Here is a 25470-nt window from a genome sequence, read left to right as displayed (position 1 = left end):
CCATGACAGCAGCGTCAGCACTATTTAACATTTAGCTCTGGCATCTCTGTAGGATTCGGCAGACTTAGGGTATGTGCACACGCTAGCTGACTTTTACGGCTGAAATGACAGCCTGTTTTCAGAAGAAAACAGCTGCGTCGTTTCAGCCGTAAATGCTCCTCCTCGTAATATACGAGGCGTCTGTGACGCTCGTATATCTTGAGCTGCTCTTTATTGAGTTCAATGAAGAACGGCTCAAATTATGTTGCAAAGAAGTGCCCTGCATATAATGTATATAAGTGTCCTGCATATAATGTATATAAGTGTCCCGCATATAATGTATATAAGTGTCCTGCACTTCTTTGCCGAGGCAGTCAATTTACGCGTCTTTGTTTGACAGCTGTCAAACGACGATGCGTAAATTACAGGTCGTCGGCACAGTACGTCGGCAAACCCATTCAAATGAATGGGCAGATGTTTGCCGACGTATTGTAGCCCTATTTTCAGACGTAAAACGAGGCATAATACGCCTCGTTTATGTCTGAAAATAGGTAGTGTGAACCCAGCCTTAAGCTGGCCTTACACTTGAGACAGCAATCGTCCAGCCGACAGCTGTTTCTCTAGACTTCCCCACACACATGCATGCTCAGCCGAGTGTGCATGTGTTTTCAAGAAGGATATATGAGAAAGGAGCTGTCAGACTACTGGCAACGGCTTATCTATTTGCAAGCAAAAGGATTGGGCACATTGAAATTCCACATGCCTGACCCTCTCTGGACACAACCAAACATATTAGATGGTCGGTTGGTCATAGTAGTGGGTTAGTATAAATAACAGTTGATATTGTTGGTAGTGTACATATGTAGTATGAACTGACATTTGTCTTGTACCCTTTTTTTTTTTTTTAGCAGTGATTTATCAGGACTTTAGTACAGGTTTGTGAGTTAATATATTTCATTTTGTTCAGACGTTCTACTAGTTCAGTTTCATTGTTATTTCACACGGTTTTCCTTCCTTGGTGAAGATTTTTGAACCATTTAACAATTTTATTTTCTCTATAGCATATTAAGTTCCCCTTTTTCAATTGTCTTCTATCAATACTCCTCATTATAAGTTTTGGGGCTATTAGAGGTACCAAGCAGTGTTTCGCCAATCTTGCTTTTCTAGGAAAAATACATATATTTTGCTCTTGGTTAATACTTATTGAGACCAAAAAAAATGTACCACCATAAATCTGGCTTTCAAAAACGCAAGAAAAAAAGAGAGCGTGAAGAAGAGGAAAAGATAAAGAAAAAAGTGATACTGGACTACTTTAAGAAGCCACAATCCAACCAGGGAAGTGATGTTGAAATCCAAGAATTACCTGAACTACACATAGAAGCTTCTCATCAAATACTTGCGCAAATGGCATCATCCAGCCAGGTGGCTGCGCCTGCAAGCATTTCGTCAGTTATGGAAGAAGAGAATGCTACTTCTAGCAATATGTCAACTTTTGCAGTGACAGAAGAAGCTGTAGAGACACCATGTTCCTGCACTATGTCCACGGTGGCATCGACTGTACAAGAAATTACCGGAGCATGAACATTCCGCACAGCACAGAAAGCACTACTGGAGTTGGAGAACACTCCAAAAGTCCATAGGCGGTCATGGTGTTGACTTCGAGATGCAAAGAAGTTTAGCGAAGGAAGTGGATAAGTTTATGGCTCTTCTAGAAAGACTCTTGGACGTGACACTGCATTTGGCTTCACGCAACATGGCATTCAGGGGAACAACGCAAAGAATTGGAGAAATCCATAATGGCAATTTTCTTGGAACGTTGGAAATCCTGTCACGATATGACAATTTACTACGCGAGCATTTAGAAAAAGTCAAGGCCAGTCAAGAAAAGGGAAAGAAACTTCCAGCTCATTATCTCTCCTGGGCCACACAAAATGAATTTATAAATATTTGTGGAAAACATGTACTGGATGCCATACTACTAGAAAGGAAAGAAGCGATTTATTTTTCTGTAGTTTGTGATGCTACACCAGATATTTCACACACCGAACAGAATGTTATAGTTGTAAGATATGTTTACAGAGAGCCTCAAAAAAGAAGTTGGCATATTCAAGAAAGGTTCTTGGAATTTTTTGATTTTTTCCAGAAGACTGGTGAAGAAATTGCTGAAATGATTATCTCAAGATTGAATGAACATGCCATTGACCTCAAAGACTGCAGAGGTCAGGGATATGACAATGGTGCAAACATGTCCGGCAGGATTAAAGGTGTAAGAGCCAGAATCCAGGAGAGATATCCAACAGCTATATTTTGTCCCTGCGCTGCCCATTCGTTAAACCTTGTGGGTGTACACGCTGCCGCAAGCTGCCCTGAAATGAAGACATTTTTTGGAAGTGTAAACAGGCTATACATTCTGTTTAGCAGCAGCCCTGAGAGATGGAACACACTGCTTGAAGAAGTTGGAAGGTCTTTGCATGGTCTAAGTGACACCAGGTGGAGTTCAAGAATAGAGGCTGTGCGTCCAATTGCTCAGAAACTCCCAAGCGTTCTGAAGGCTCTGGAAAAAGTTCTTGCTTCCAAAAAACTTACAAGTGATGCACACTCAGACGCTCAAGGTCTCCACGACTATTTTTCATCTTTCCGGTCAGTAGTTTTAGCAACATTCTGGATAAAAGTGCTTACCAGTTTTGAGCAGAGAAACAAAATTCTTCAATCAAGATCTATTTCCATGGAAATTGGAGCCGCCAACATTAAAGCCCTCTCGGAAGAAATGAAACTTCTTCGGGAAAAGTGGCCTGCTCTACTCTCTGAAGCCAAATCTGTAGCTGATTGTATGGAGATTCCAAAGGAGCTACTGAATTCTCAGCAATTGCGCCAAAGGAAGTCAAAGCACCATGATGCCATAAATCCTGAAGATCATTTTAAAGCTAATGTCTTCCTTGTGGCAATGGACACAATCATTTCTGATCTTCATCAGCGCTTCAAATCAATGGAAGATGTATGCAAATTATTTGCTCCAATCCTTAAACTGAGAACAATGAGTGAAGAAGACTTGGTGACATCCACTGAAGAATTGATCTCCGCATACCCTGATGACTTCACATCATCTTTACTCTGTGAACTGCAACATCTCCGTAAAGTGTATTGCGCTACATTCCCCGAAAACTTGGGTCCACTAGATTTGCTAAACTCTATCTATGAACTAGAGCTTCAGGGAATATTTGGAGAGGTGTGTATTGCTCTTCGGATTTTCACCACCCTCCCACTTTCAGTAGCGGAAGGAGAAAGGGCATTTAGCAAACTTTCATTGATCAAGAACTATCTGCGTTCTACAATGAGCGAGCAACGTTTAAACAGCCTAGCAATTCTTTCCATTGAACATGGGCTTGCCAGACAGCTCAATTATAAAGACCTTATTAAAGATTTTGCAAATCAGAAAGTTAGAAGACTGTCTGCTCTACAAATCTAAATTTGCTCTTATTTTTGCTCTGAGCCAAGCATGAAACAATCCTCATCTATCACAGCTAAAACAGCACAATAGCTATTTGCGCAATAGGTAAGTATATGATTAATGATGTTTAAATGTAAAATAAGAATGTTTGCCCCCTTTTGCTGCTTTTCTTTGTTATTGATAGTAATATTGTTTATATTTATGCTCAATCTGTAAAACCGTTTGCACTATTCTGTTTGTTAGTTATATGTTAATGTGACTGAAGCACTTTATCATTTTATATTTGTTATATATGTTGTCCGTTAAACTTTTTTTCTTATGTTAACGTTTGGTGGTTCTTAATTTTTTGGAATGATGTTTCACTTGCACTATAGTATTGAATCGAATTACCATATTTGGTCAAAAGATTTAACTGAATGACTCTAAATTAAAAAAAAAACAAAAAAAACATTTGTTCACCAGAATAGGTAAAAAGTTTTAGAAGCATTCAACAAATAAACAGACCACAAATAAGATGATGTCATTTTGTACATCTTAAAAAGGCACTATTAAAAATTTGCAGAGTACGGGAACAATTAATACAAATAACCTTTGAACAGCCTAAGGGTTTGTAGACATGCCTATGGATTCATTAAATGGACCCAGAGGCCGTATGTGCGGCATAATATTCTCAGATAGACATATAGTGGAGCTCGTTATATTTTATTTTACAGGAGTCAATGAGAAAAAGGAAAAACGCCATGTGCCTCAGTGTACAAATTGAGACATGGCGGTACAGTATCAGCTCTTAGAATTCTATTAGCTCCATATTATAGATCCACAACATTAGGATCTTAGGCAGCTAAATTTACTATTGTTAGATACATATAGGGTTATTGAGAAATTTGAAATGAGTTAGAGTAGAGTAGGGCCCTGCCAAAAGAGTCTACCTTGTCGTGGTGGCAGGCTTCAAAATCTTTTGGCCAAATAAAAAGTTATTAGTTATGTATCACACACAGAGCGTGATATGGTGTTGGGCGGAGTACAGTTAATGGGCGGTGCCACGGTAGGGGGGCCCCGAAAATTTAGCTGTAGGGGGCCCTGAAATTCCTGATGGCGGCCCTGTCCATATATGTAAAGTGACGTCAGGGTCGGAATCCCTGGTCAGGGCGTTGCCGACGCTCCGGTCGTGTACTCCGGCTTTGCAAAGCTTCTGACATCACTTTACGTATATGGATATCAGGAACAGCGCCATAGTCCCTGGGCAGAGCGCTAGTAGAAGGCTCCAGCCCTGGGAAAGCTCCAGACGTCACTACCATTCATGGACAGTGACTTCAGGAGTTTCCCCTGGGCCATTGCCCGGGCGACGTATCCCACTGTATGCCATACAGTGGGATACAGTTTGGCTAAATATATCAAAATCCAGAGCATTAACCGGTCACTGCCTGCTCCATGGTCTCGTTCACTGTAATTGACATCAGCACCAAAATTAGTTAATGCGTATAACGTACAAACGTGAGTGCCACACTTTCCGTTGCCCGGCCACGGTAATGGAGGGTGGGGGGCCTCAGATATCTTGGCTGTACGGGGCCCAGAAATTCCTGATGGCAGCCCTGTATAGACAGTGACGTCAGGGGCTCCTCTCGGAATGGAATCCCTGGCAAGATTATTGCCGACACTCTGGCCGGGGATTCTGCTTCTGGAGAAGCCCCTGATTTCACTATCCATATACCCTTAAATGCGCGATGTACAAGGAGGGGGCTGTAGCGCTATTTACAAGGGGGTTGTGGCCCTACCTACAAAAGGGGGCGGTGCGGCAGTATCTCCTAAAGGGAGAGTGTAGCAGTATCTACTAGGGGGGAATGTGGCACTATCTACTAGGGGGGAGTGTGGCAATATCTACAATGTGGGGTGGCACTATCTAATATCGGGGAGTGTGGTACTATCTATAAGAGATGTGGGGGACACCATTTACAAGTGGGAGCTGTGTGGAAGTATCTACAATTGTGGGTGTGTGGCGCTATCTACAGAGGGGACTGTGTGGCACTATGTACAAGGGGAGGTGTATTGCACTATCTGCAAGAAGTGGTTGTTCATTATCTCACCATATAGTCTCTTTAGCCTCAGTTATACAATCTGTTTTAGTTAGGCACACTGACTTCTTTCATTTATTTCCTTTTAATTTATTGTCATGTTAACTACCTTTTCTAACTATTGCTTGGAAATTTAGAAATGGTTTTATACTCGACATACAAAAATGATTTTGAAAAAAAATTACACCTCATTGATTGGTAGAGAAAGCAAACATGGCGAGGGGAGGAAGATCTCAGGGAAGAAGTTCGGGAGGGGGGGGGGGGGGACTTTGCCCCGGGTGCTGAAGAACCTAGCTATGCCTCTGCATTCAGGATCCTTAGCTGGATAATTCTAGGTAGGTTGTTCCAATATTGCTCAGGCATGGTGTGTCCAGTGAAACAGACTAATATACCTGGTGATTGACATGGATAGGCTGGGGATGGATTTGGGAGTACGCGCTGGCCCTATAAGATGCAGGAAGTGAGCACGCGCCTGCCCTATAGTCAGACCCAGCAACACAAGAAAGTGCACATGCATGGCAGTGGGGAGATACAGGAACCGTACATGGTGTACCAAAGGTACACCTGGCAATTGTACCTCCCATCTTTCAAATATCACAAAGAGGGACAACCCTTTTTTATTTTAAGCCACACCCCTAATCCCACCCAATCCCCACCCATACACACCCGCTTCAGCCCACACAGAATCATGCTCCCATGGTGTCTCCCACACAGTATAATGCCAAATACCTGCCCCCATACAGTATAATGCCCCAATAGATGCACCCGTACAGTATGAAGCCAACACAGATACCCCCATACGGTATAAAGCCCACACAGATTCTTCCATGCAGTATAATGCCCAAACAAATTCCCCCATAGGGCAGAATTCCCCTAGCTGCCTCCATGCAGCATAATGCCCCCATAGGTGCCCCATACAGTATAATGACCACACAGATGACCCCATACAGTATAATGCCCTAAAGTTTCATCCATACTGCTTAATGCCCCCATACAGTATAATGCCCTATAGTTTCCCCCATACTGCTTAATGCCCCCATACAGCATAATTCCCTTATAGCTGCCACCATACAGTATAATGCCCCATAGCTGCCCCATATGGCTTAATCCCCCATACAGCATAATGCCCCCTTAGCTGCCCTTATATAGTATAATACTCCCAAAGTTGACCTAGTGCCAGTGCCTATGTAGATAGTGCCACAGTGCCCATGATGTAGATAGTCCCCATGTAGATAATGCCCATGTATAGTGCCACAGTATCCAAGTTGATAGGGCCACAACCCCCTTGAAGATAGCGCCACCCCCTGTAGATATCATCAACGCCCCCACCCTGCAGATAGCGCCATTGGGACTCCCGCTAGGAGCAGAATCCAAAGCCAGAGCATAGGCCAGGGATTACGCTCCTAGAGAGAAGCCCTGATGTCACTCTCCATATATGGACAGTGACGTCAGTGGCTACTCCATGGCCGGAGATTCCGCTCCAGGGGAAGCCCCTGACATCAATTAAGGTAGCGCTGTGCCCAGGGAGTCCTCAGCGAGCAGAGGAGCTCCCTTTGTTCTTCCGCTATGAACTAATTCTGAAGAAGGGAGCTGATTCCCTGCTTCAGCATTGGGTTCAACTTTATCTGCGTCCTAAGGATGCAGATACAGTTGACAGCGAAACATAGCCCCGGCCGCCCGGCATGGTTGGGAGGTATAGTTACAGTATTTTATAACATTGAGGTAAGGATTTTTCACAGCAGCAATTCTTGTTCACTGAAGTAGAATGTGTCCACAAGATGCTAAGGAACCCTACTAGATGGAGAAGTCGACAGACCATAATGGTTACTGGTGGTAAGTGGGAGCACAAAAACATCTGTGCTTCAATAAATCCTAGGCATATGTAATACATTTTAGCTTAAATATTTACTGATTTCCTCAAGCCCATGATAGCACCAACTGGTGGTGCCATCATGTGATAGGAAGAAATAAAAAAGTGTGCGATGGCCGGCTATTAAGGGGTGGGGAAGGCCTTTTTTTTAAACTAGCACTTTAGAACACGCCTAAGATAGTTAGAATATTTTTATATTAGACATAGTGCTATACTCCATATGTAGTACATAAGAAAAGATACCGGTAGTTACATTTCCTCCTACCCATGACAAGTCTGTCATAGGTAAGGGGAAAAGGTGCGGAATGGCCGGCTATTAAGGGGTGGAGGAGGCCGGATTTTTTATTTTGTAACTGAGACCACAGACCATGTCTAAGATATTTAGAATATTTTTATATTACACATAGAGATGTGCTCTATATGTAGTAATAAGAAAAGCTACCGGTAATTACATTTCCTCCTACTTATGACAAGTCTGTCATAGGTGAGGGGAAAAGGTGCGGAATGGCCGACTATTAGGTGGTGAAGGAGGCCATATTTTTCTTTTTTTATTTAACACTGGCTACATTCACACGACAATTAAAAACTGGCCATTAAAGACTGATCAACTGTCAGTTTTTCATGGCCGTTTTGCATCTGTGTGTCTCTAAATTTTCTTCCATACCCAGTCTGTCTGTCCGTTTTTGTTGGCCGTTTGTGTTCTGTTTGCCATCCGTTTTTCATGGCCGTAAAAAAAAAGAATCGATTTAATTTGTCAGGTTTTTTTTTGTCCCAACCCCGTGAAATCACCACAGTGCCCATGTAGATAGTGCTGCAATGTCCCTGTAGATAGTGCCACAGTGCCCACTGTAAATAATGCCACAGTGACCAGATAATACCACGGTGCCCACATATAAAGTGCCAGTGCCCACATAGTGCCACAGTGCCCATTGTAGATAGTGCCACATTGCCCACATAGTACCACAGTGTCCACATATAAAGTGCCATAGTGCCCACATATAAAGTGCCAGTGCCTACATAATGCCACAGTGCCCATGTAGATAGCACCACAGAGTCCCCTGTAGATAGTGCCACACCACCAATATACGCCCCCTCCCCTGTAGATAGATCCACTGTAGGAGCGGAATCCCTCTGGCCGGAGATTCCTCATAGATGGAGCCCCTGAAGTCTCTGTCCATATATGGACAGTGACGTCAGGAGAGCGTAATCCCTTGCCAGAGCAGACCGGGGATTCCGCTCCAGGACTAACATCTTGACGTCACTGTCCATATATGGATAGTGACGCTGGGGGCTTCTCCAGGAGCGTAATCCCCTGCTAGAGCGGGGTCTAGCCGCTGGGGATTTCGCACCTACAGGGCGCGCTATATACGGGGGATGGGCGGGGTGATTGCTATCTTCAGGCAGGGGGTACTATCTACTTGGAGGAGTGCTAGCTACAACACTGAAGTCTCTGGCCAGAGATCTTGTGATGCTCTTGCCGGGGATTCAATTGTGGAAAGCCCGACATCACTGTCCTTCTATGGACAGTAATGTCAGGGGCTTCCCCGGGCTTAGCGCTCAAAGTAGCACTGTGTGCAGGGAGTCCTTGGCCAGGATCAGTTTTTACCGGCCGTTACAAGGATTGTTTCCTAAAAAACGGCCGGTAAAAACTGATCCATTGACTTCTATGGGAGCCTTCTGGCCGTGACAACTGACAGAAATAGGACATGTCCTATTTTTTGATGGACAATATTCATACAGTCCCCCTTAGTAGTGCCACACAGCCGCTTGTATATAGTGCCACACAACCCCCCTAGTATATAGTGCCACCCTGCTCACCCCTTGTATATAGTCCACCCTGTAGCCCTTTGTATATAGTGCCACCCAGCTCCCCCCTTGTATATAGTGCCACCCTGCTCCCCCACGTGTATATAGTGCCACCCTGCTCCCCCCTTGTATATAGTGCCACCACGCTACCCCCTTGTATAAAGAGCCACCCTGCTCCCCCCCCCTTGTATATAGTGCCACCCTGCTCCCCTGCTTGAATATAGTGCAACCCTGCTCCCCCGTCTTGTATATAGTGCCTCACAGCCCCACCAAAAAAAAATATTTTGTACTTACCTTACCCCATTCTTGCGACGGACGGAGCGCTGCACAGGCTCCGGTCAGGACCCATGTGCAGACCTGCGTGATGCATTGACGTCATCATGCCAGCCTGCGCATAGAGTTTTCCCAGCACCTTTTAGGCTGCAGGCCTAAAGTGGCCTGCAGCCTCAGGGCCAATTCTAGATTTCAGCTGCCTGAGGCGAAAATTGAATTGGTCCCCCCCCAGATTTTGATTGACATCCCTGGCTGTTCTACATCACTACCAGCCTCCTCAAACTCTTGCGGATGCCCGTTGCCTTGTACTCCCCTGGCATGCGCGGTGCAGCAACGAAGCCGGGCAGAGTACACCTCGCTGCACGGTGAGTGCCCAAGTAGTAGAAGGCATTAGCGCATCCGAGAAAGTTATATCAGCCAGGGGGATGTCAATCAAACATGGAAAGGTGGGTTTGGAGGCAGGACTATGTGACTCTTCAGGATGGCGGCACCGCCCCATGACCCTTTAATAAGTAATTAGCATATAGTATGAGCCGTTTTAAAAGTTGATTTTATAGATATTGCTGCATCTGAAAAAAACATACATTTGGAAATATTGTCAGGTTATGTATTACCGCATGTTGGCGATTCAAGGATTCTTGGGTTAAAACTACAAGACAGGTTCCCATTAAATATACAATGAATTGAAAACCATTCTTCTGCCCTGCAATTTTGTTATTATAAATATATCCTATATGGTTACAGCTCCAGAACCATGCTCATACATATATACGGCACAAGACCCAAGCTCAGTACATAAATACAGCACCAGAACAAAGCTCAGTACGTATATACAGCACCAGGACAAAGCTCAGTACATAAATACAGCACCAAAACCAAACTCAGTGCATAAATACAGCCCCAGAACATGCTCTGTACATAAATACAGCCCCAGAACCAAGCTCAGTACATATATACAGCACCAGAACAATGGACATGTTTCTTTTTTAAACCGTACTAATTACGTATCCAGACCCAAGCTCAGTACATAAATAAAGCACCAGAACAAAGCTCAGTACATATATACAGCCCCAGAACGAAGATCAGTACATATATACAGCACCAGAACAAATACAGCTCAATTTAGTACAACCCCTGCCGTATAGGTTTGTACGGTGTAAAACTACAGCTCCCAGCATGGTCCGAACAATGGTAAGAATATGCTGGGAGATGCTGTTTCACCCAAAAAATCATATCATAATAATACCACCCATGCTCTCGCTGCAGATCATACAATGACTACAGTATTGATTAGAGGCAGAATAAACATTTACATTAAAGGGACAGATATGTATAGATCAGCAGCACAGGATAAATTTTTCAAGAGGGTGCACGTCTCCTGGGTCACAGTCCGAGTGACCCCTCAGTCAAGACAAAAAAGAATTGGAGACAGCACTACCGAATTTGTATCCCACGGGGTATGCGATTGACTTTGCAATACTCGCCCAGGGTAATCAAATGCAATTCCACTGTAATGGCCTTTTTGGACTCATTCTCCCATTTCCTTTTAATGCTCTCCACAGCCGGTACACTGAGAAACGACACCTCTCCCGGTAATCCCCGTAAAATTCTACTCACATCCTCCTCAGAGTAGGAAAATAAAGTGGATTGAGGTTCCATGTAACCGTCAGGATCTTTGCAAATGAGTATCCGTGCACGCTTTTGGGACTCAGCAATAGATATGTATAGATCAGCAGCACAGGATAAATTTTTCAAGAGGGTGCACGTCTCCTGGGTCACAGTCCGAGTGACCCCTCAGTCAAGACAAAAAAGAAATGGAGACAGCACTACCGAATTTTCAAAGTGAAGATCCTTTTATTCCACGGTGCAACGTTTCAGCTCAATACGAGCCTTTCTCAAGCATAATAATGTGACACATAAAGCGCATATATATGCAATACAGGGTCATAAGGCCAATTACATACATATAATAAACTTGTGCAATAATGCTACAACAGGTATACAAAATGATGATGATATTAAATTCACTATGGATTCTTCAACAACATCTCTAAATTTTCTTGACACTAGAGTTTATATTCAGGAACATAAACTTACCACAGATTTGTATAGTAAACCTACAGATCATAACAATTTACTGAGGTTTGAAAGCTGCCATCCCCATCCTATGATCGCTTCTCTCCCCTATAGCCAGATGTTGAGGGTGAAAAGGATTGTGCAGGATCCTTCAACTCTCGACGTCAGGTTGAGCGATATGTCTCAGAAATTCAGGAATCGGGGGTACCCTAAAAAACTATTGGACAATAAAAAATCTAAAGTGGAGGGGATTTCGAGATGTGATCTTCTGCAAAATCACAAACAATCGCCCTCCCATAGACTAACACTGGTGTCTACATACTCCCATAAGAGCAATGATATTGCCAACATCATTAAAAAAGAATGGGGGATAGTTAGGAGTTCTTTTGATAAAATCCCGGAATTTGAGGTCCCACCACGTATAGCCTATCGCAGGACCAAAAATTTGAGAGATCGTTTAGTACATGCTGATGTGGGCTCTTTGACTAAGAATTATCAGTCTCTATTAGCCCCCAAAAAATTTGGTTGCTTCCCGTGTTTAGGTTGTAATAACTTTAGGAATATGGTTAAGAGCGAGGTGTTCACCCATCCTGTCAAAGGTTCTACCTACAAAATTAAACATCATCTTACATGTAAATCGGACCATGTAATATATATCATCCAATGTCCTTGCAAATTATTGTATGTAGGTGAAACCTCTCTAGATTGCAGAAAACGTATCAACAACCATAAGTCCACCATTCGTACCAAGAAAATTGACCTACCATTACCTAAACATTTTGTGGAAAATAACCATGGCGAGAATGACTTTAAGTTATATATTGTTGATCATGTACCGCGCCATAGACGAGGTGGAGATAGGATCTCCAAACTAAAAAGATTGGAGTTGGAATGGATTTTTAAATTAGACACCTTATCCCCTAGAGGTCTCAATATAGACTTCAAGATCTTTCCAAGTTTCTCTAGATAACCCAGTGGTACATTCTGATTTGAACATCTGCCCGTACATTCATCTTCCCCTTGTTCCTCCCCCTCCTCTGTGCATTAGGAGAATAGGAAATAATTTGACCATATCTATAATATAATTATATTTTGTATGCTATTTACAATGTTTAGGTCTGATATATATTGTCAGTGTCCTATAAACTATTTTATATTTTTTTCTTTTTATCCTAGATATTACTCTCAAGATTTGCCTCAAGGATCGGTTGAGGCTGTATATTTGCACTATTCTTATACCTGATTATATGCATCCTATTTTTTGAAAAGTTTTCCCATATATGTTATTCATGTCTTCCGTCAGTATCTCTAAGACGATGTGTAAATCTGTGTCTGTATATTATGAGTTTTATATATACCCATATGTGTGCCTAAATCCCCATCATTACAGATGAGGCATGGGGATTATTGGTCTGAGATATAATGTTTATTCATGGTGTACAGAGATAGTATATATAGATCACATCGTTTTATATTTGACCAATTAGACTCCATAGTGGATGGGATGTATGTGCAACATATGGAATGATGTTGCCCTCTTTCAAAATGGGTCCGACGATCCTTAATGGGCATTGCGCAGATGCGAATCCACGATATGTCCAATGACTCATATTTGAGACGGACAGGATCCGACGTCATCCATGGGAAACATTTGTGGGTGTATAGCCCTCTTTCAATATGGCGACTAGCGCCTCTAGTAGACAATGCGCATGCGTATAATGACGTATCATGCGATGACTCATACACACAGGTGCTAGGATTACGCAATGCTTAGTTTTCATGTAGTAGGAAAGTGCACAACGCTATCAGCCGATCCAGCGAGGGTAAGATGTTTTTAACTTTATTTTATACACCTGTTTTCTTACACTATCACATGTCATTATACACGTGTAGCCCATCTGATTGATTGGCCTTATTACAGTGAATGCACTATTTATACTATGTATATGTATTGTTTTTTAATTTATTTTTCTATTCATGTATTAGCACATCCATAGGGGATCCTATTGATATAAAAATTTTGTATACCTGTTGTAGCATTATTGCACAAGTTTATTATATGTATGTAATTGGCCTTATGACCCTGTATTGCATATATATGCGCTTTATGTGTCACATTATTATGCTTGAGAAAGGCTCGTATTGAGCTGAAACGTTGCACTGTGGAATAAAAGGATCTTCACTTTGAAAATTCGGTAGTGCTGTCTCCATTACTTTTTTGTCTTACATTAAAGGGACAGTGTCATGATTATTTTTTTAAATTAATTTATGTGTTTTTATTTAATAAAATATTCTATTGACTTTATTTAATTTTTCACACACAAAGTTTTTTTATTAACACTTTCTTACTTTACTGGGTCTGCAATGTTTTATTTCATCTGTGTATGTGTCTCTTAACAACACATATACAAATGGAATACGGCAGCACAGTGCATAGGACACATGTACTGCGCAGCCGGAGTTCAGAGCCACACAGCAGAGAAGCTGGTTTGTAGGGTGATAGCAGGCGCCATTATGAAGACTACAGGTAAGGTGTATGTGTCTCTCTATCTGTCCCTCTCTCACAGACCCCCGCTCTCGTGACCCGCCCTCAGACCCCCCCCCCCCCGGCGGCGCCGCCCACACCTGCTGTAACTGTGTGTGTGTCTCTATGTAGCAGAGCTGAGTGTGTGTGTAGCAGTGCTGTGTGTGTGTCTGTGTGTAGCAGTGCTGAGTGTGTGTGTGCAGCAGAGCTGAGTGTGTTTCTGTATGTAGCTGAGTGAGTGTGTGTGTGTGTGTGTGTGTGTGTGCAGCAGAGCTGAGTGTGTGTCTGTATGTAGCAGAGCTGAGTGTGTCAGTATGTAGCAGAGCTGAGTGTGTCTGTGTCTGTATGTACAGAGCTGAGTGTGTGTCTGTATGTAGCAGTGCTGAGTGTGTGTGCAACAGAGCTGAGTGTGTGTCTGTATGTAGCAGAGCTGAGTGTGTGTCTGTATGTAGCAGAGCTGAGTGTGTGTCTGTATGTAGTAGTGCTGAGTGTGTGTGTGTGTGTGTGTGTGTGTGTGTGTGTGTGTGTGTGTGCGTCTATAGCAATGCTGAGTGTGTGTGTGTGTGTGTGTGTGTGTGTGTGCAGTAGAGCTAAGTGTGTGTCTGTATGTAGCAGAGCTGAGTGTGTGTGCAGCAGAGCTGAGTGTGTGTCTGTATGAATCAGAGCTGTGTGTGTGTGTGTGTGTGTGTGTGTGTGTGTGTGTGTGTGTGCGCAGCAGAGCTGAGTGTGTGTCTATGTAGCAGAGTTGAGTGTGTGTGTGTGTGTGTGTGTGTGTGTGTGTGCAGTAGAGCTAAGTGTGTGTCTGTATGTAGCAGAGCTGAGTGTGAGTGCAGCAGAGCTGAGTGTGTGTCTGTATGAATCAGAGCTGTGTGTGTGTGTGTGTGTGTGTGTGTGTGTGTGTGTGGAGCAGAGCTGAGTGTGTGTCAGTATGTAGCAGGCTGAGTGTGTGTGCAGCAGAGCTGAGTGTGTGTCTGTATGTAGCAGTACTATGTGTGTGCGCTCGCGCAGCAAAGCTGTGTGTGTAGTATGCGCAGCAGAGCTGTGTTCTATTTTTGTGCAGCGGAGTATGCACGGGCGCTCATCCTTCATAGCTCAAACATCGGAAGCATCCGAGGGGACATTTTTTACGCGACTGTTTTCCAAAAACGGCACGTAAAAAGACGCCCACCGAAAATAAGTGCATATCACTTCTTGGGACGTTTTTGGAGCCATTTTTCATTGACTCTATAGAAAAACAGCTCTAAAAATGCCGCCAAAAACGCGAATTTAATAAAAAAAATGGCTGAAAATCAGGAGCTGTTTTCCCTTTGTTTAGTAAGGGTATGTTCACACGGCGGGGGTCCGTAACGGCTGAAATTACGGGGATGTTTCAGCCTGAAAACATCCCCGTAATTTCAGCCGTACCGGCATGTGCAGGCGCTTGAACGCCGCGTCAATTACGGCCGTAATTAGCGCTGCTATTCATTGGAGTCAATGAATAGCGGCTCCAATTACGGCCAAAGAAGTGACAGGTCACTTCTTCTACGCGGGCGTGTATTTACGCGCCGTCATTTGACAGCGGCGCGTAAATATACGCCTCGTGTGAACAGACAAACGTCTGCCCATTGCTTTCAATGGGCAGATGTTTGTCAGCGCTATTGAGGCGCTATTTTCGGGCGTAATTCGGGGCAAAAACGCCCGATTTACGTCCGTAAATAGGCCGTGTGAACATACCCTAAGCGTGTGAACATACCCTTAGCCTTTTGGTGTGTTCTATAGCTTCTCCCAGCTGCCATTTGTACAATCACACCCAAAATGTCAGCCGGACACTGCTTAGCAATTTGAAGACACCTTTTCCAGGCTTGTAGGAGGGGGGTGAGATTCCCTCCCACATTTACGGCAGCTGTGAGTCAGGTTGCTTTGCCTTATTCACCTTGCTGTAATTCTGGGAAGTGCTCCCTCTGGTGGCTAACATAGGAAAACATGTCAAATTATTATTTCATTTTTAATACTTTCCACCATGTGGAAGAAAAAAAGATGCAGAAAAAAACCTTTAAAAATATAATGGAAATAAGTAACTTACTTTAAAAAAAAAAAAAAAAAAAGATTTAATTCAGGACACATTCCCTTTAAGTTACTCACCAGTGACGTCTCAGATTCTAGTTAGTTTTCTATTTTCTTCTCCATCCAGTTCAGACCTCTATGATGACTTCTCCCAGCCACAACCCATTTCTGCAGTTTTCCACTCAGATCTCTTCAGCTTCTCACTTTTAAAACATTTCTGCACCTGTAAATGAAAACAAAATGCGCAACACCCCTAAATATAATAGCACCATACACCGTGTCCATGCTTATAATAGTACCATACACTGTGTCACACACACACACACACACACATACACACACACACACACACACACACACACACACACAAACAAACACACCGTGCCCCCTGTAGATTGTGCCCCCATGGCCCCCTGTAGCTAGTGACCCCCATAGAGCATCTGTAGATAGTTCCCTACATAGAACCCCTGTAGATAGCGCCCTACATACAGCCCCCTGTAAAGAGTGCCCCACATGTGGGATCCAGAGCGATAAGGCAATAGTGCTAACCACTGAGCCACCATGCTGCCCCACTTTAAAAACTGCACCCCTCAAAGTATTCAAAACAGAATTTAGAAAGTTTCTTAAACCTTTAGGTGTTACACAAGAATTACACAAGAATTACACAAGCAACGTAGAGGTGAAATTTACAAATGTAATTTTTTTTTACAGGAATTCATATGTGATCAATTTTTTTTCTGTAACATAGTGGTGTTTACAAGAAAAATGCAGCTCAATATTTATTGCCCAGATTCTGCAGTTTTTAGAAATATCTCACATGTGGCCATAGTGTGCTAATGTACTGAAGCACAGGCCTCAGAAGCAAAGAAGCACCTACTGGATTTTGGGCCTTCTTTTTATTAGATTATATTTTAGGCCCCATGTCAGGTTTGAAGAGGTCTTATGATGCCAAAACAAAGGAAATACCCCAATAGAGGCCCCAATTTGGATACTATACCCCACAAGGAATTCATCTAGGGGTGTAGTGACCATTTTGACCCCACTGGTGTTTCATAGATTTTATTAGACTTTAGACGTGAAAATGAAAAATTACATTTTTTTCCAATAAGATGGAGTTTTAGCTAAAAAAAGCAAAACAATGTCCATAAGGAATAAAAAAAGAAAAATACCCCAACATTTGTAAAGCATCTTCTCCAGAGTACGGAAATACCCCATATGTGGTCATAAACTGCTGTTTGGGAACATGGCAGGGCTCAGAAGAGAAGGAGCGCCATTTGGTTTTTGGAGTACATATTTTGCTGGATTCGTTTCTTGGCACCATGTCGTATTTGCTAAGCCCCTGATTGACCAAAACAGTGGAAACACCCAAAAGTGACTCCATTTGGAATACTACACCCCTTGAGGAATTAGTCTAGGGGTGTAATGAGTATTTTTACCCCACAGGTGTTTCATAGATTTTATTAGAATTAAATAGTAAAAAAATAAAAATATATTTTTTTCCAATAAGACTTAGTTTTAGCTCAAAATTAAAAAAATTCTCAACAAATGAAAGGAGAAAAAGCACCCCAACATTTGTAAAGCAATTTCTCCCGAGTACGGCAATATCTGATATGTGGTCATAAACTGCTGTTTGGGCACACAGTAGGGCTCAGGAGGGAAGGAGCACCATTTGGCTTTTGGAGTGCAGATTTTGCTGGATTGGTTTCTGGGTTCTAAAGCCCCTGTGCGACCAAAACAGTGGAAACCCCCGAGAAGTGGCCCCATTTTGTAAACGACACCCCACAAGGTATTCACCTAGGGGTGTAGTGAACATGTTAACCCCACAGGTGTTTTCCAGAAATTAGTGTGCACTCCATGTGGCAGAGTGAAAATGGAAATTTTTCTATTGTTGTTCCCAGCTTGTGCCACCATAACAAGACAGATCTCTAATTATTATGCTGTGTTTCCTGGTTTTAGAAACATACACCCTACATGTGGCCCTAATCTTTTGCATAGACATTCGACATGGCTCAGGAGTGAAAGAGTACCATGCGAAATTGAAGCCTAATTTGGCAATTTACAAAGTATTAGTTCACAATTGCAGAGGCTCTGATGTAAAATAATAAAAGAAACCCCTGAGAAGTGACCCCATTTTGGAAATGACAGGTCCCCGCCATTACAGCAGGGTGTCAGCTGTAACATACAGCTGACACCTGGGGATGATGGCACAGACTCAGCTTCTGAGCCCGTGTCATCCATTTGTCGTAAGTATACGACAAATTGCGGGAAGCACCGCCTTTCCATGAAGTATACTTACAAATGTCGGGAAGGGGTTAATGAGAATACTGTTGTGTTTCATAGTGTTGCTGGATCTTTCAACTGAATAAGCTGCCATAAGGTAAAATATTGTGCCATGTGTCTAATAGGAGTGATCAAAGAATACAGCAGACTTACAGTTATGAGTCCGGTATATTTATGAGAAGAGTGCTTTTTAAAATGTAGATTATGCCGTACTGATTTTTTATTTTTTTTGCCTTCCTGATACTTTCAGTATACTCCATCTGAAACACAGAAAGAAGAGGCCGTACTGCAGACAAAAGAACAGAATAAGGGGAGGCCTCCATGACTGAAATAGATGGGAGGGGTTACGAGTTGGATTGGCCTATGGGGGTTGGGGGATAAGCTAGTAGGAGGGCTAGTAAGAAAAGGGGTGGGGGGAAGTAAGGGGATGTACCTTTTCCTGTGCATTCTGTCCCTCTCTTCGCCAGAACGCTGAAGCAGGAACATGTCCTTCCCCTCCTCTGCTTCTATGGCGTCTGATGCTAAAGTGCTGCAGCAGCTGCTGGCCGCAGCTGCTTCCAGGGAGCCGGGTTGGCTGCAGCGGGAGAATGCGGCGCTGATCATCAGCTGATGTCCGGGACTCATCGGAGGCTCAGGGTGCAGGCCGGGAGCGCTCCCCCGCAGCATCAGCTCCTTCGATGCAGGAGCTGCCGGAGGTGAGAACGCGTCGCTCGCAGGGGACAGGGAGCGGGCGAGGAGAGCCTGTCTCCCCGACGACGCCGGATGCAGCCGGCACTTCCGGTGCGAAGCGCACCACGAGGCGTTCGCGACCTCCGGCTCGGCTGAGTCCGGCAGTGATCCCGCGGGCACGGCGCTGCAGGAGTAGCCCCTCTGTGGACCCCTTCAGGCCGGGCTGCGGTGCAGACGCCTGCTGCTCCGCGGGCTGGTCCCGGGAGGAATCCCAGAACGCGGCTGCGCCCGGCGGCGACGTCCACAAGACGGAGGCCTTCACTTCCGGCCACCCCTCCTCCTTCGTCCAGACGGGGAAGAAGTTTATCGGCGGCCCTGCATGGCGAGGTTCCAGCCAGAGGGCCGGCTGGATCAGACGAGGAGATGACAGTCGGCGAGGGTGTCGGTGATCGACGTCTGCAGTCAGTGGTGTGCGTGCCAGACAATGGGCACCAAGGGGCCGGTGTTTCAGCACAGCAGAGAGGAGTCGAGTGCCGCCAGGATGATGTGGTGTCCCATCCTCAAGTCCCTTCCAGGAGCTGGAATTTCCCGTGCACACATTGTTAATGCGGACAACGCCACAGCGGGACCGGAGCATTGGATGATGGTGAGCGGCGGGCCTCTGCACGTGGACATGCGGGTTCGGCTGATGGGTACACAGCCCCTGGGCAGCCTGGTGAGTTGACTCCTACATTACCTTTTCCTGCGTTATTAATGTCGGGTGTCGGGGCGGATGTAGTTGGGGCAGGGTGTTCTGGAGTTCCTGCGTCTCAAGCGCGTGGGGATAGGGATAATCTGGCGGACTTAGTGGGTTGCTTAAAAGAGTTAGTGGGGCGGTTAGGGGGGGGCCACGTCCCCCGGGCAGGCGGTTGCGTCCCCAGTTGCGGTTTGGACTGGTCAACATACTAGCGCCCCAATCCTGGGTACGGGAGTTATATCACCTGGGGAGGTGGGGGATGCGGTAGCGGTCTCGGTGCAGACGGAGTCGCCGAAGGAGGTGAATAGGGTGCGTTTAGATGATCGTGCGCAGGGGGTGAGGTTTATGTGTGTTACGAGGGCCCGTTGGGAGCCCATTTGAAACAGGAGGTTAGAGAGCATATTTGGAAAGACGAGTACGTTGAGATTTTTTCCCTTCTGTCTTTGGAAAAGTTTAATTTGGATAAGGTTAAGCGCGACGAAACTAAGAAGGATGAGGAGGAGAAGAGACGGTATCGGTTAATCCCGAAAACATTCGTCAATTGGTTGCAGGCTTTCACAATATTGGCGAGTGTTATTGGGGAGAAGGCGCCGGACAATTGCTCGGCGCTCTTTTGCTGCTTAGACGCGGTAGGGGAGGCTCATAGGGTTTATGGGGGTCAGGTGTGGCTCTGGTACGAAGAACAATTTAGTCAGCGAAAGGCAGTGCGGCCAAACATCCGGTGGGACCACAAGGACATAGCCCTGTGGTTGAAGGTAACTGCGTTGTACAAGCAGGGTCAGTCCTTTCCCGGGAGCGGGGCGGGAACCTCTGCTCAGGCAGGGCAGGCATTGTGCTCCAAGCTTGGAACATGTTGGCAATTCAATGAAGGCCAATTTAAATTCAGAGCCACATGTAAGTTTAAGCATGTCTGTTCCCATTGTAGCGGTCAGTCCCATGGGGCGGCAAAATGCTTTAAAAAAGGGCGACGACAAGGGGGAACAAGTGGGTCCTCTGGTCATGGGGGTGACGCCAGTGATGGTCAGAAAGATGGCCCCCTATCTAAGTAGATACCCCGACAAGGAAGGTGCGTTGCTGTTTAGTTCAGGTTTTAGTTTGGGTTTTATTATTCCGCCGCCTTACGCGGTCCCTTTTACGCAGCGCAACTTGCGGTCGGCTTATCAGCATGCAGGGGTAGTATCAGAAAAGCTTAAGAAAGAAGTGGAGCTGGGCAGAATGGCGGGCCCTTTCACGTCGGTTCCGGTGCCGGATTTGGTAGTGTCACTCTTGGGCGTGGTGCCAAAACGGGAACTGAACAAGTTCCGTCTGATACACCACTTGTCGTTTCCAAAAGGGTTGTCGGTTAACGATGGGATAGATCCTGACTTGTGTTCGGTCGTCTATACGTCATTTGATGCGGCGGTAGAGCTGGTGCGCGGGTACGGACGGGGGGCTTTGATGGCAAAGACTGACATCGAGGCAGCTTTTCGTTTGCTGCTGGTGCACCCTGACAGCCAGCGGCTTTTGGGGTGTTACTGGAACGGGGGATATTTTGTTGATCGTTGTCTGCCAATGGGCTGTTCTGTGTCGTGTGCGTATTTCGAGGTTTTTAGCTCCTTTTTAGAGTGGGTTGTTAGGAGTGTTGCAGGAGTGAATTCGGTTATACATTATCTTGACGACTTTTTGTGTGTCGGTCCGGCGGGTTCGAGAATGTGCGCGAACTTGCTGGAGACGGTTAAGTGGGTGTCCCGGGAATTTGGGGTTCCTTTAGCGGCTGATAAAACGGAAGGTCCGACGTCATCCATTTGTTTTTTGGGGATTGCTATAGATTCGGTGGAAATGGAGTGTAGATTGCCGGAGGATAAGCTGGTGGCTTTGCGGTTGGAGGTGGACAGAGCGTGTCGTCTTAAAAAGATCACGTTACGGGAGTTGCAGTCGCTGTTTGGGAAGTTAAATTTTGCCTGCCGCATCATGCCGATGGGTAGGGTGTTTTGCCGTCGGCTGTCAGCTGCGACGGCAGGGGTTAAGGAGCCGCATCATTTTATTAGGTTGGTTGCTGATCACCGAGAGGATTTGCAAGTATGGCTTCATTTCCTGGCTACCTACAATGGGCGCTCCTTATGGATGTCTCAGGCGTTGAATATTTTCGATATGGAGTTGTTCACTGATGCGTCGGGGGCGGTGGGTTTCGGAGCGTTCTTTAGAGGTCAGTGGTGTGCGGGCACGTGGCCGGCCTCGTGGGTGGAGGGGGGTTTGACGCGCAACTTGGCCCTGCTCGAACTATTTCCCATCGTGGTGGCTGTCACCATTTGGGGGGATAGGTTCCGGGACAAAAAAGTTTGTTTTCATTGCGACAATATGGGGGTTGTTATGTCAATAAATAATGTGTTGGCGTCGTCTCCTCCGGTTATTCGCTTGTTAAGAAAGTTGGTGCTCACTTGTCTGCAGTTGAATGCGTGGGTAGTGGCGGTGCATGTACCGGGGGTGGAAAATTGTATCGCTGACGCACTTTCTCGCTCACAGTGGGGTCGTTTTCGTCAGCTGGTGCCGGACGTGGACTTGACTGGGATGGACTGTCCCAGTCATCTTTGGGAGCTGGTGTACGGGCTGCCGGTGCCTTGATTGAACGATCCCTAGCCAGATCGACGTGGGCAGCATATTCCGCGGGATGGCGTCAGTGGGATGAGTGGATTAGGTCCCTGGGGGATGTGGTGTCTGACAATGACAGGATACTTGTGTTGCTGTTTTGGCTGGGGGAGGCTTTTTCTGCAGGGTTGCACGGTTGCCAAGGTCAATCGCTTTATGGCGGCCATTGCTTTTGGTTTGAAGCTCCGGGGATTGGTGGACGTCACAAAGCATTTCTTGGTGAGCCAAGTATTGCGGGGTTTGAGAAAGGGTGTGGTGGTAAGGGACAGAAGGCGTCCAGTGTCATTTCAGTTGCTTTGTGAGTTGGGTGAGGTGGTGTGGCAGGTGTGTAAATCACCTTCTGAGAGTAAGCTGTTTCGTTTGGCCTTTTCTTTAGCCTTTTTCGGGGCTTTCCAGGTGGGGGAGCTGGTGTCCCCTAGTGCATCTACGCCGGGTGGTGTGAGGCAGGATGATGTGGATGTGTATGAGGATAGAGTGGAGATAGTGCTTCGTTATTCCAAAACTGATCAAATGGGTAGGGGAAGGAGGTTGGTGTTGTTCGCTTTGCCAGGGAAGGCGGTATGTCCGGTTTCCTGCCTCAGGGAGTTCTCGGCGGGCGCAGTTATTTCGGATTCCCTGTTACTTCGGCATTCGGACGGTACTTTCCTGTCGCGTTTTCAGTTTGTGGCAGTGTTTAGAAAATGTTTGGTGGCGTGTCAGGTGCGGGCGGAACAGTACTCGTCTCATTCCTTTCGGATAGGAGCGGCGACGGAAGATGTAAGGTGGGGTTTGGACGACGCCGGGGTGCAGCGTATCGGGCGCTGGAAGTCAGTGCGCTTTCGCTCGTATGTTCGTCCTCATATGCTGTAATTTGTGTATTTCTGCATTACTGATCTGGTTGTGTGCGTTCCCGCCTGTGATGTGGTGTTGTGTGCAAGGGTGAATGGTGTGTGAGTATGTTTTTCTTTGTTTTGCAGGCCCTCCTCCTTGTTTGGTGTGGATCATGGGGCATTCGTATGTGTACTGGGGTGCCATACGGGCGGATGTACGGCCCGACGGCAGACAGCTCAGGATTCAGCGGGACACAGCAATTTTGCGATGGATGGGTTTCTGTGGTATGACCTGGGGCAGGGTGTTACAGCAGTTTAACACCTTTGTACTGTTGGACAGGGTACCGGGGGTGTTGGTTTTGCATGTGGGAGGGAATGATTTGGGCTTACGCCCGTTTCGGGAACTAGTGCGGGACGTCAAACATGACCTGTTGTGCTTGTGGTCATCACATCCCCAACTGGTGACCGTATGGTTGGAGATCGTCCCGAGAAAAAGTTGGCAGTGGGCTCGCTCCGTGGAGAAGGTCAATAAGGCTCGTATCAAGGCCAACAGGGCCATATCTGGTTTTGTGGCACGGAGTGGGGGAGTGGCTGTGCGGCATTGGAATCTGGAGGCTGGGACAGGCAATTATTGGAGGGAAGATGGAGTGCACTTGAATGATGTGGGAATTGATATGTGGAGTCTGGCCCTGTCTGAAGGGATTGAAAGAGCGGTGGGCGTGTGGAGGAGCTCACAGGCTTGAGGTGGTCAAGGCTTATGTCGCTTTGGCGGGAGGGGAGTCCCTGAAGTAGGTCGAAAAATGTGGTGGGGGGGAATGCATCACGGGATGCACCCCCCAATTCTGTTGGAAATCGGCTTCTTAGGGCGTTACCCCTTTTGAAGACTGTGACATATATGGTGGAGGTCATCTGCAAAAAGGTAATCGGTGCCCCCGAGCCGGGTTACGGTTGGGGGTAAGGTATTGGTGGGCAGATGGCCTGTAAATACAAAAATTATTGGTGGCTTCAAGGACTTGCCCCTGTCATTCTTTTGTTGACCCGGAGAGGGTCATATGGTTAATTATGTTATGTTGAATTCCTCGGAGGGGAATTCAAAAAAGTTATGTTATATGGTTATTTAAAGTTATGGTTATTTATGAGAATAATAAACGGCTGCTGTGGCCATTAAATTCCAACTCTGTTTCAGTGTCTGCTTTATAAAAGGGAAATAAAGGGGGGTACACGACTCGACTTATTTGAGTCAAGAAGAGGCCGTACTGCAGAGAAAAGAACAGAATAAGGGGAGGAATCCATGACTGAAATAGATGGGAGGGGTAATGAGTTGGATTGGCCTATGGGGGTTGGGGATAAGCTAGTAGGAGGGCTAGTAAGAAAAGGGGTGGGGGGAAGTAAGGGGATGTACCTTTTCCTGTGCTTTCTCTCCCTCTCTTCGCCAGAACGCTGAAGCAGGAACATGTCCCCGCCCGCCCTATGGTGGATTGGAGGGTCTCATCGTGGTCGCTGGATGGTGTTTTGATGGCTGGTGGTTTCCAGCCTGGAGAGTCAAAGTTTTATATATATATGGTGGGATGGACACTGGTGTGAAGAAGTCAAGTGTTCATCCTGGTTTTGTCATTGCAGCTGCGGGGGGGAGTCCTTGAAGTAGGTCAAAAAATGTGGTGGGGGGGAATGCATCACGGGATGCACCCCCCAATTTTGTTGGAAATCGGCTTCTTAGGGTGTTACCCCTTTTGAAGGCTGTGACATATATGGTGGAGGTCATCTGCAAAAAGGTAATCGGTGCCCCCGAGCCGGGTTACGGCTGGGGGTAAGGTATTGGTGGGCTGATGGCCTGTAAATACAAAAATTATTGGTGGCTTCAAGGACTTGCCCCTGTCATTCTTTTGTTGACCCGGAGAGGGTCATATGGTTAAGTATGTTATGTTGAATTCCTCGGAGGGGAATTCAAAAAAGTTATGTTATATGGTTATTTAAAGTTATGGTTACTTATGAGAATAATAAACGGCTGATGTGGCCATTAAATTCCAACTCTGTTTCAGTGTCTGCTTTATAAGAGGGAAATAAAGGGGGGTACACGACTCGACTTATTTGAGTCAAGAAGAGGCCGTACTGCAGACAAAAGAACAGAATAAGGGGAGGCCTCCATGACTGAAATAGATGGTAACGAGTTGGATTGGCCTAGGGTTGGGGATAAGCTAGTAGGAGGGCTAGTAAGAAAATGGGTGGGGGGAAGTAAGGGGATGTACCTTTTCCTGTGCTT

General features: G+C 45.6%; 1 protein-coding gene across 1 annotated transcript; it reads left to right on the top strand.

Annotated features, from left to right (window-relative positions):
• Positions 1-1642: 1642 nt before the first annotated feature.
• On the top strand, positions 1643-3445 carry LOC142750485 (zinc finger MYM-type protein 1-like). The gene has a single exon (XM_075859488.1). The coding sequence runs from the start codon at positions 1643-1645 to the stop codon at positions 3443-3445; it is 1803 nt and encodes a 600-aa protein (XP_075715603.1).
• The last annotated feature ends 22025 nt before the right edge of the window (positions 3446-25470 follow it).

Source organism: Rhinoderma darwinii, chromosome 3, assembly GCF_050947455.1.
Source record: "Rhinoderma darwinii isolate aRhiDar2 chromosome 3, aRhiDar2.hap1, whole genome shotgun sequence".
Lineage (NCBI taxonomy): Eukaryota > Metazoa > Chordata > Amphibia > Anura > Rhinodermatidae > Rhinoderma > Rhinoderma darwinii.
The sequence above is the reverse complement of the archived record's forward strand: the minus strand, read 5'-3'. Positions and strand labels throughout refer to the sequence as shown.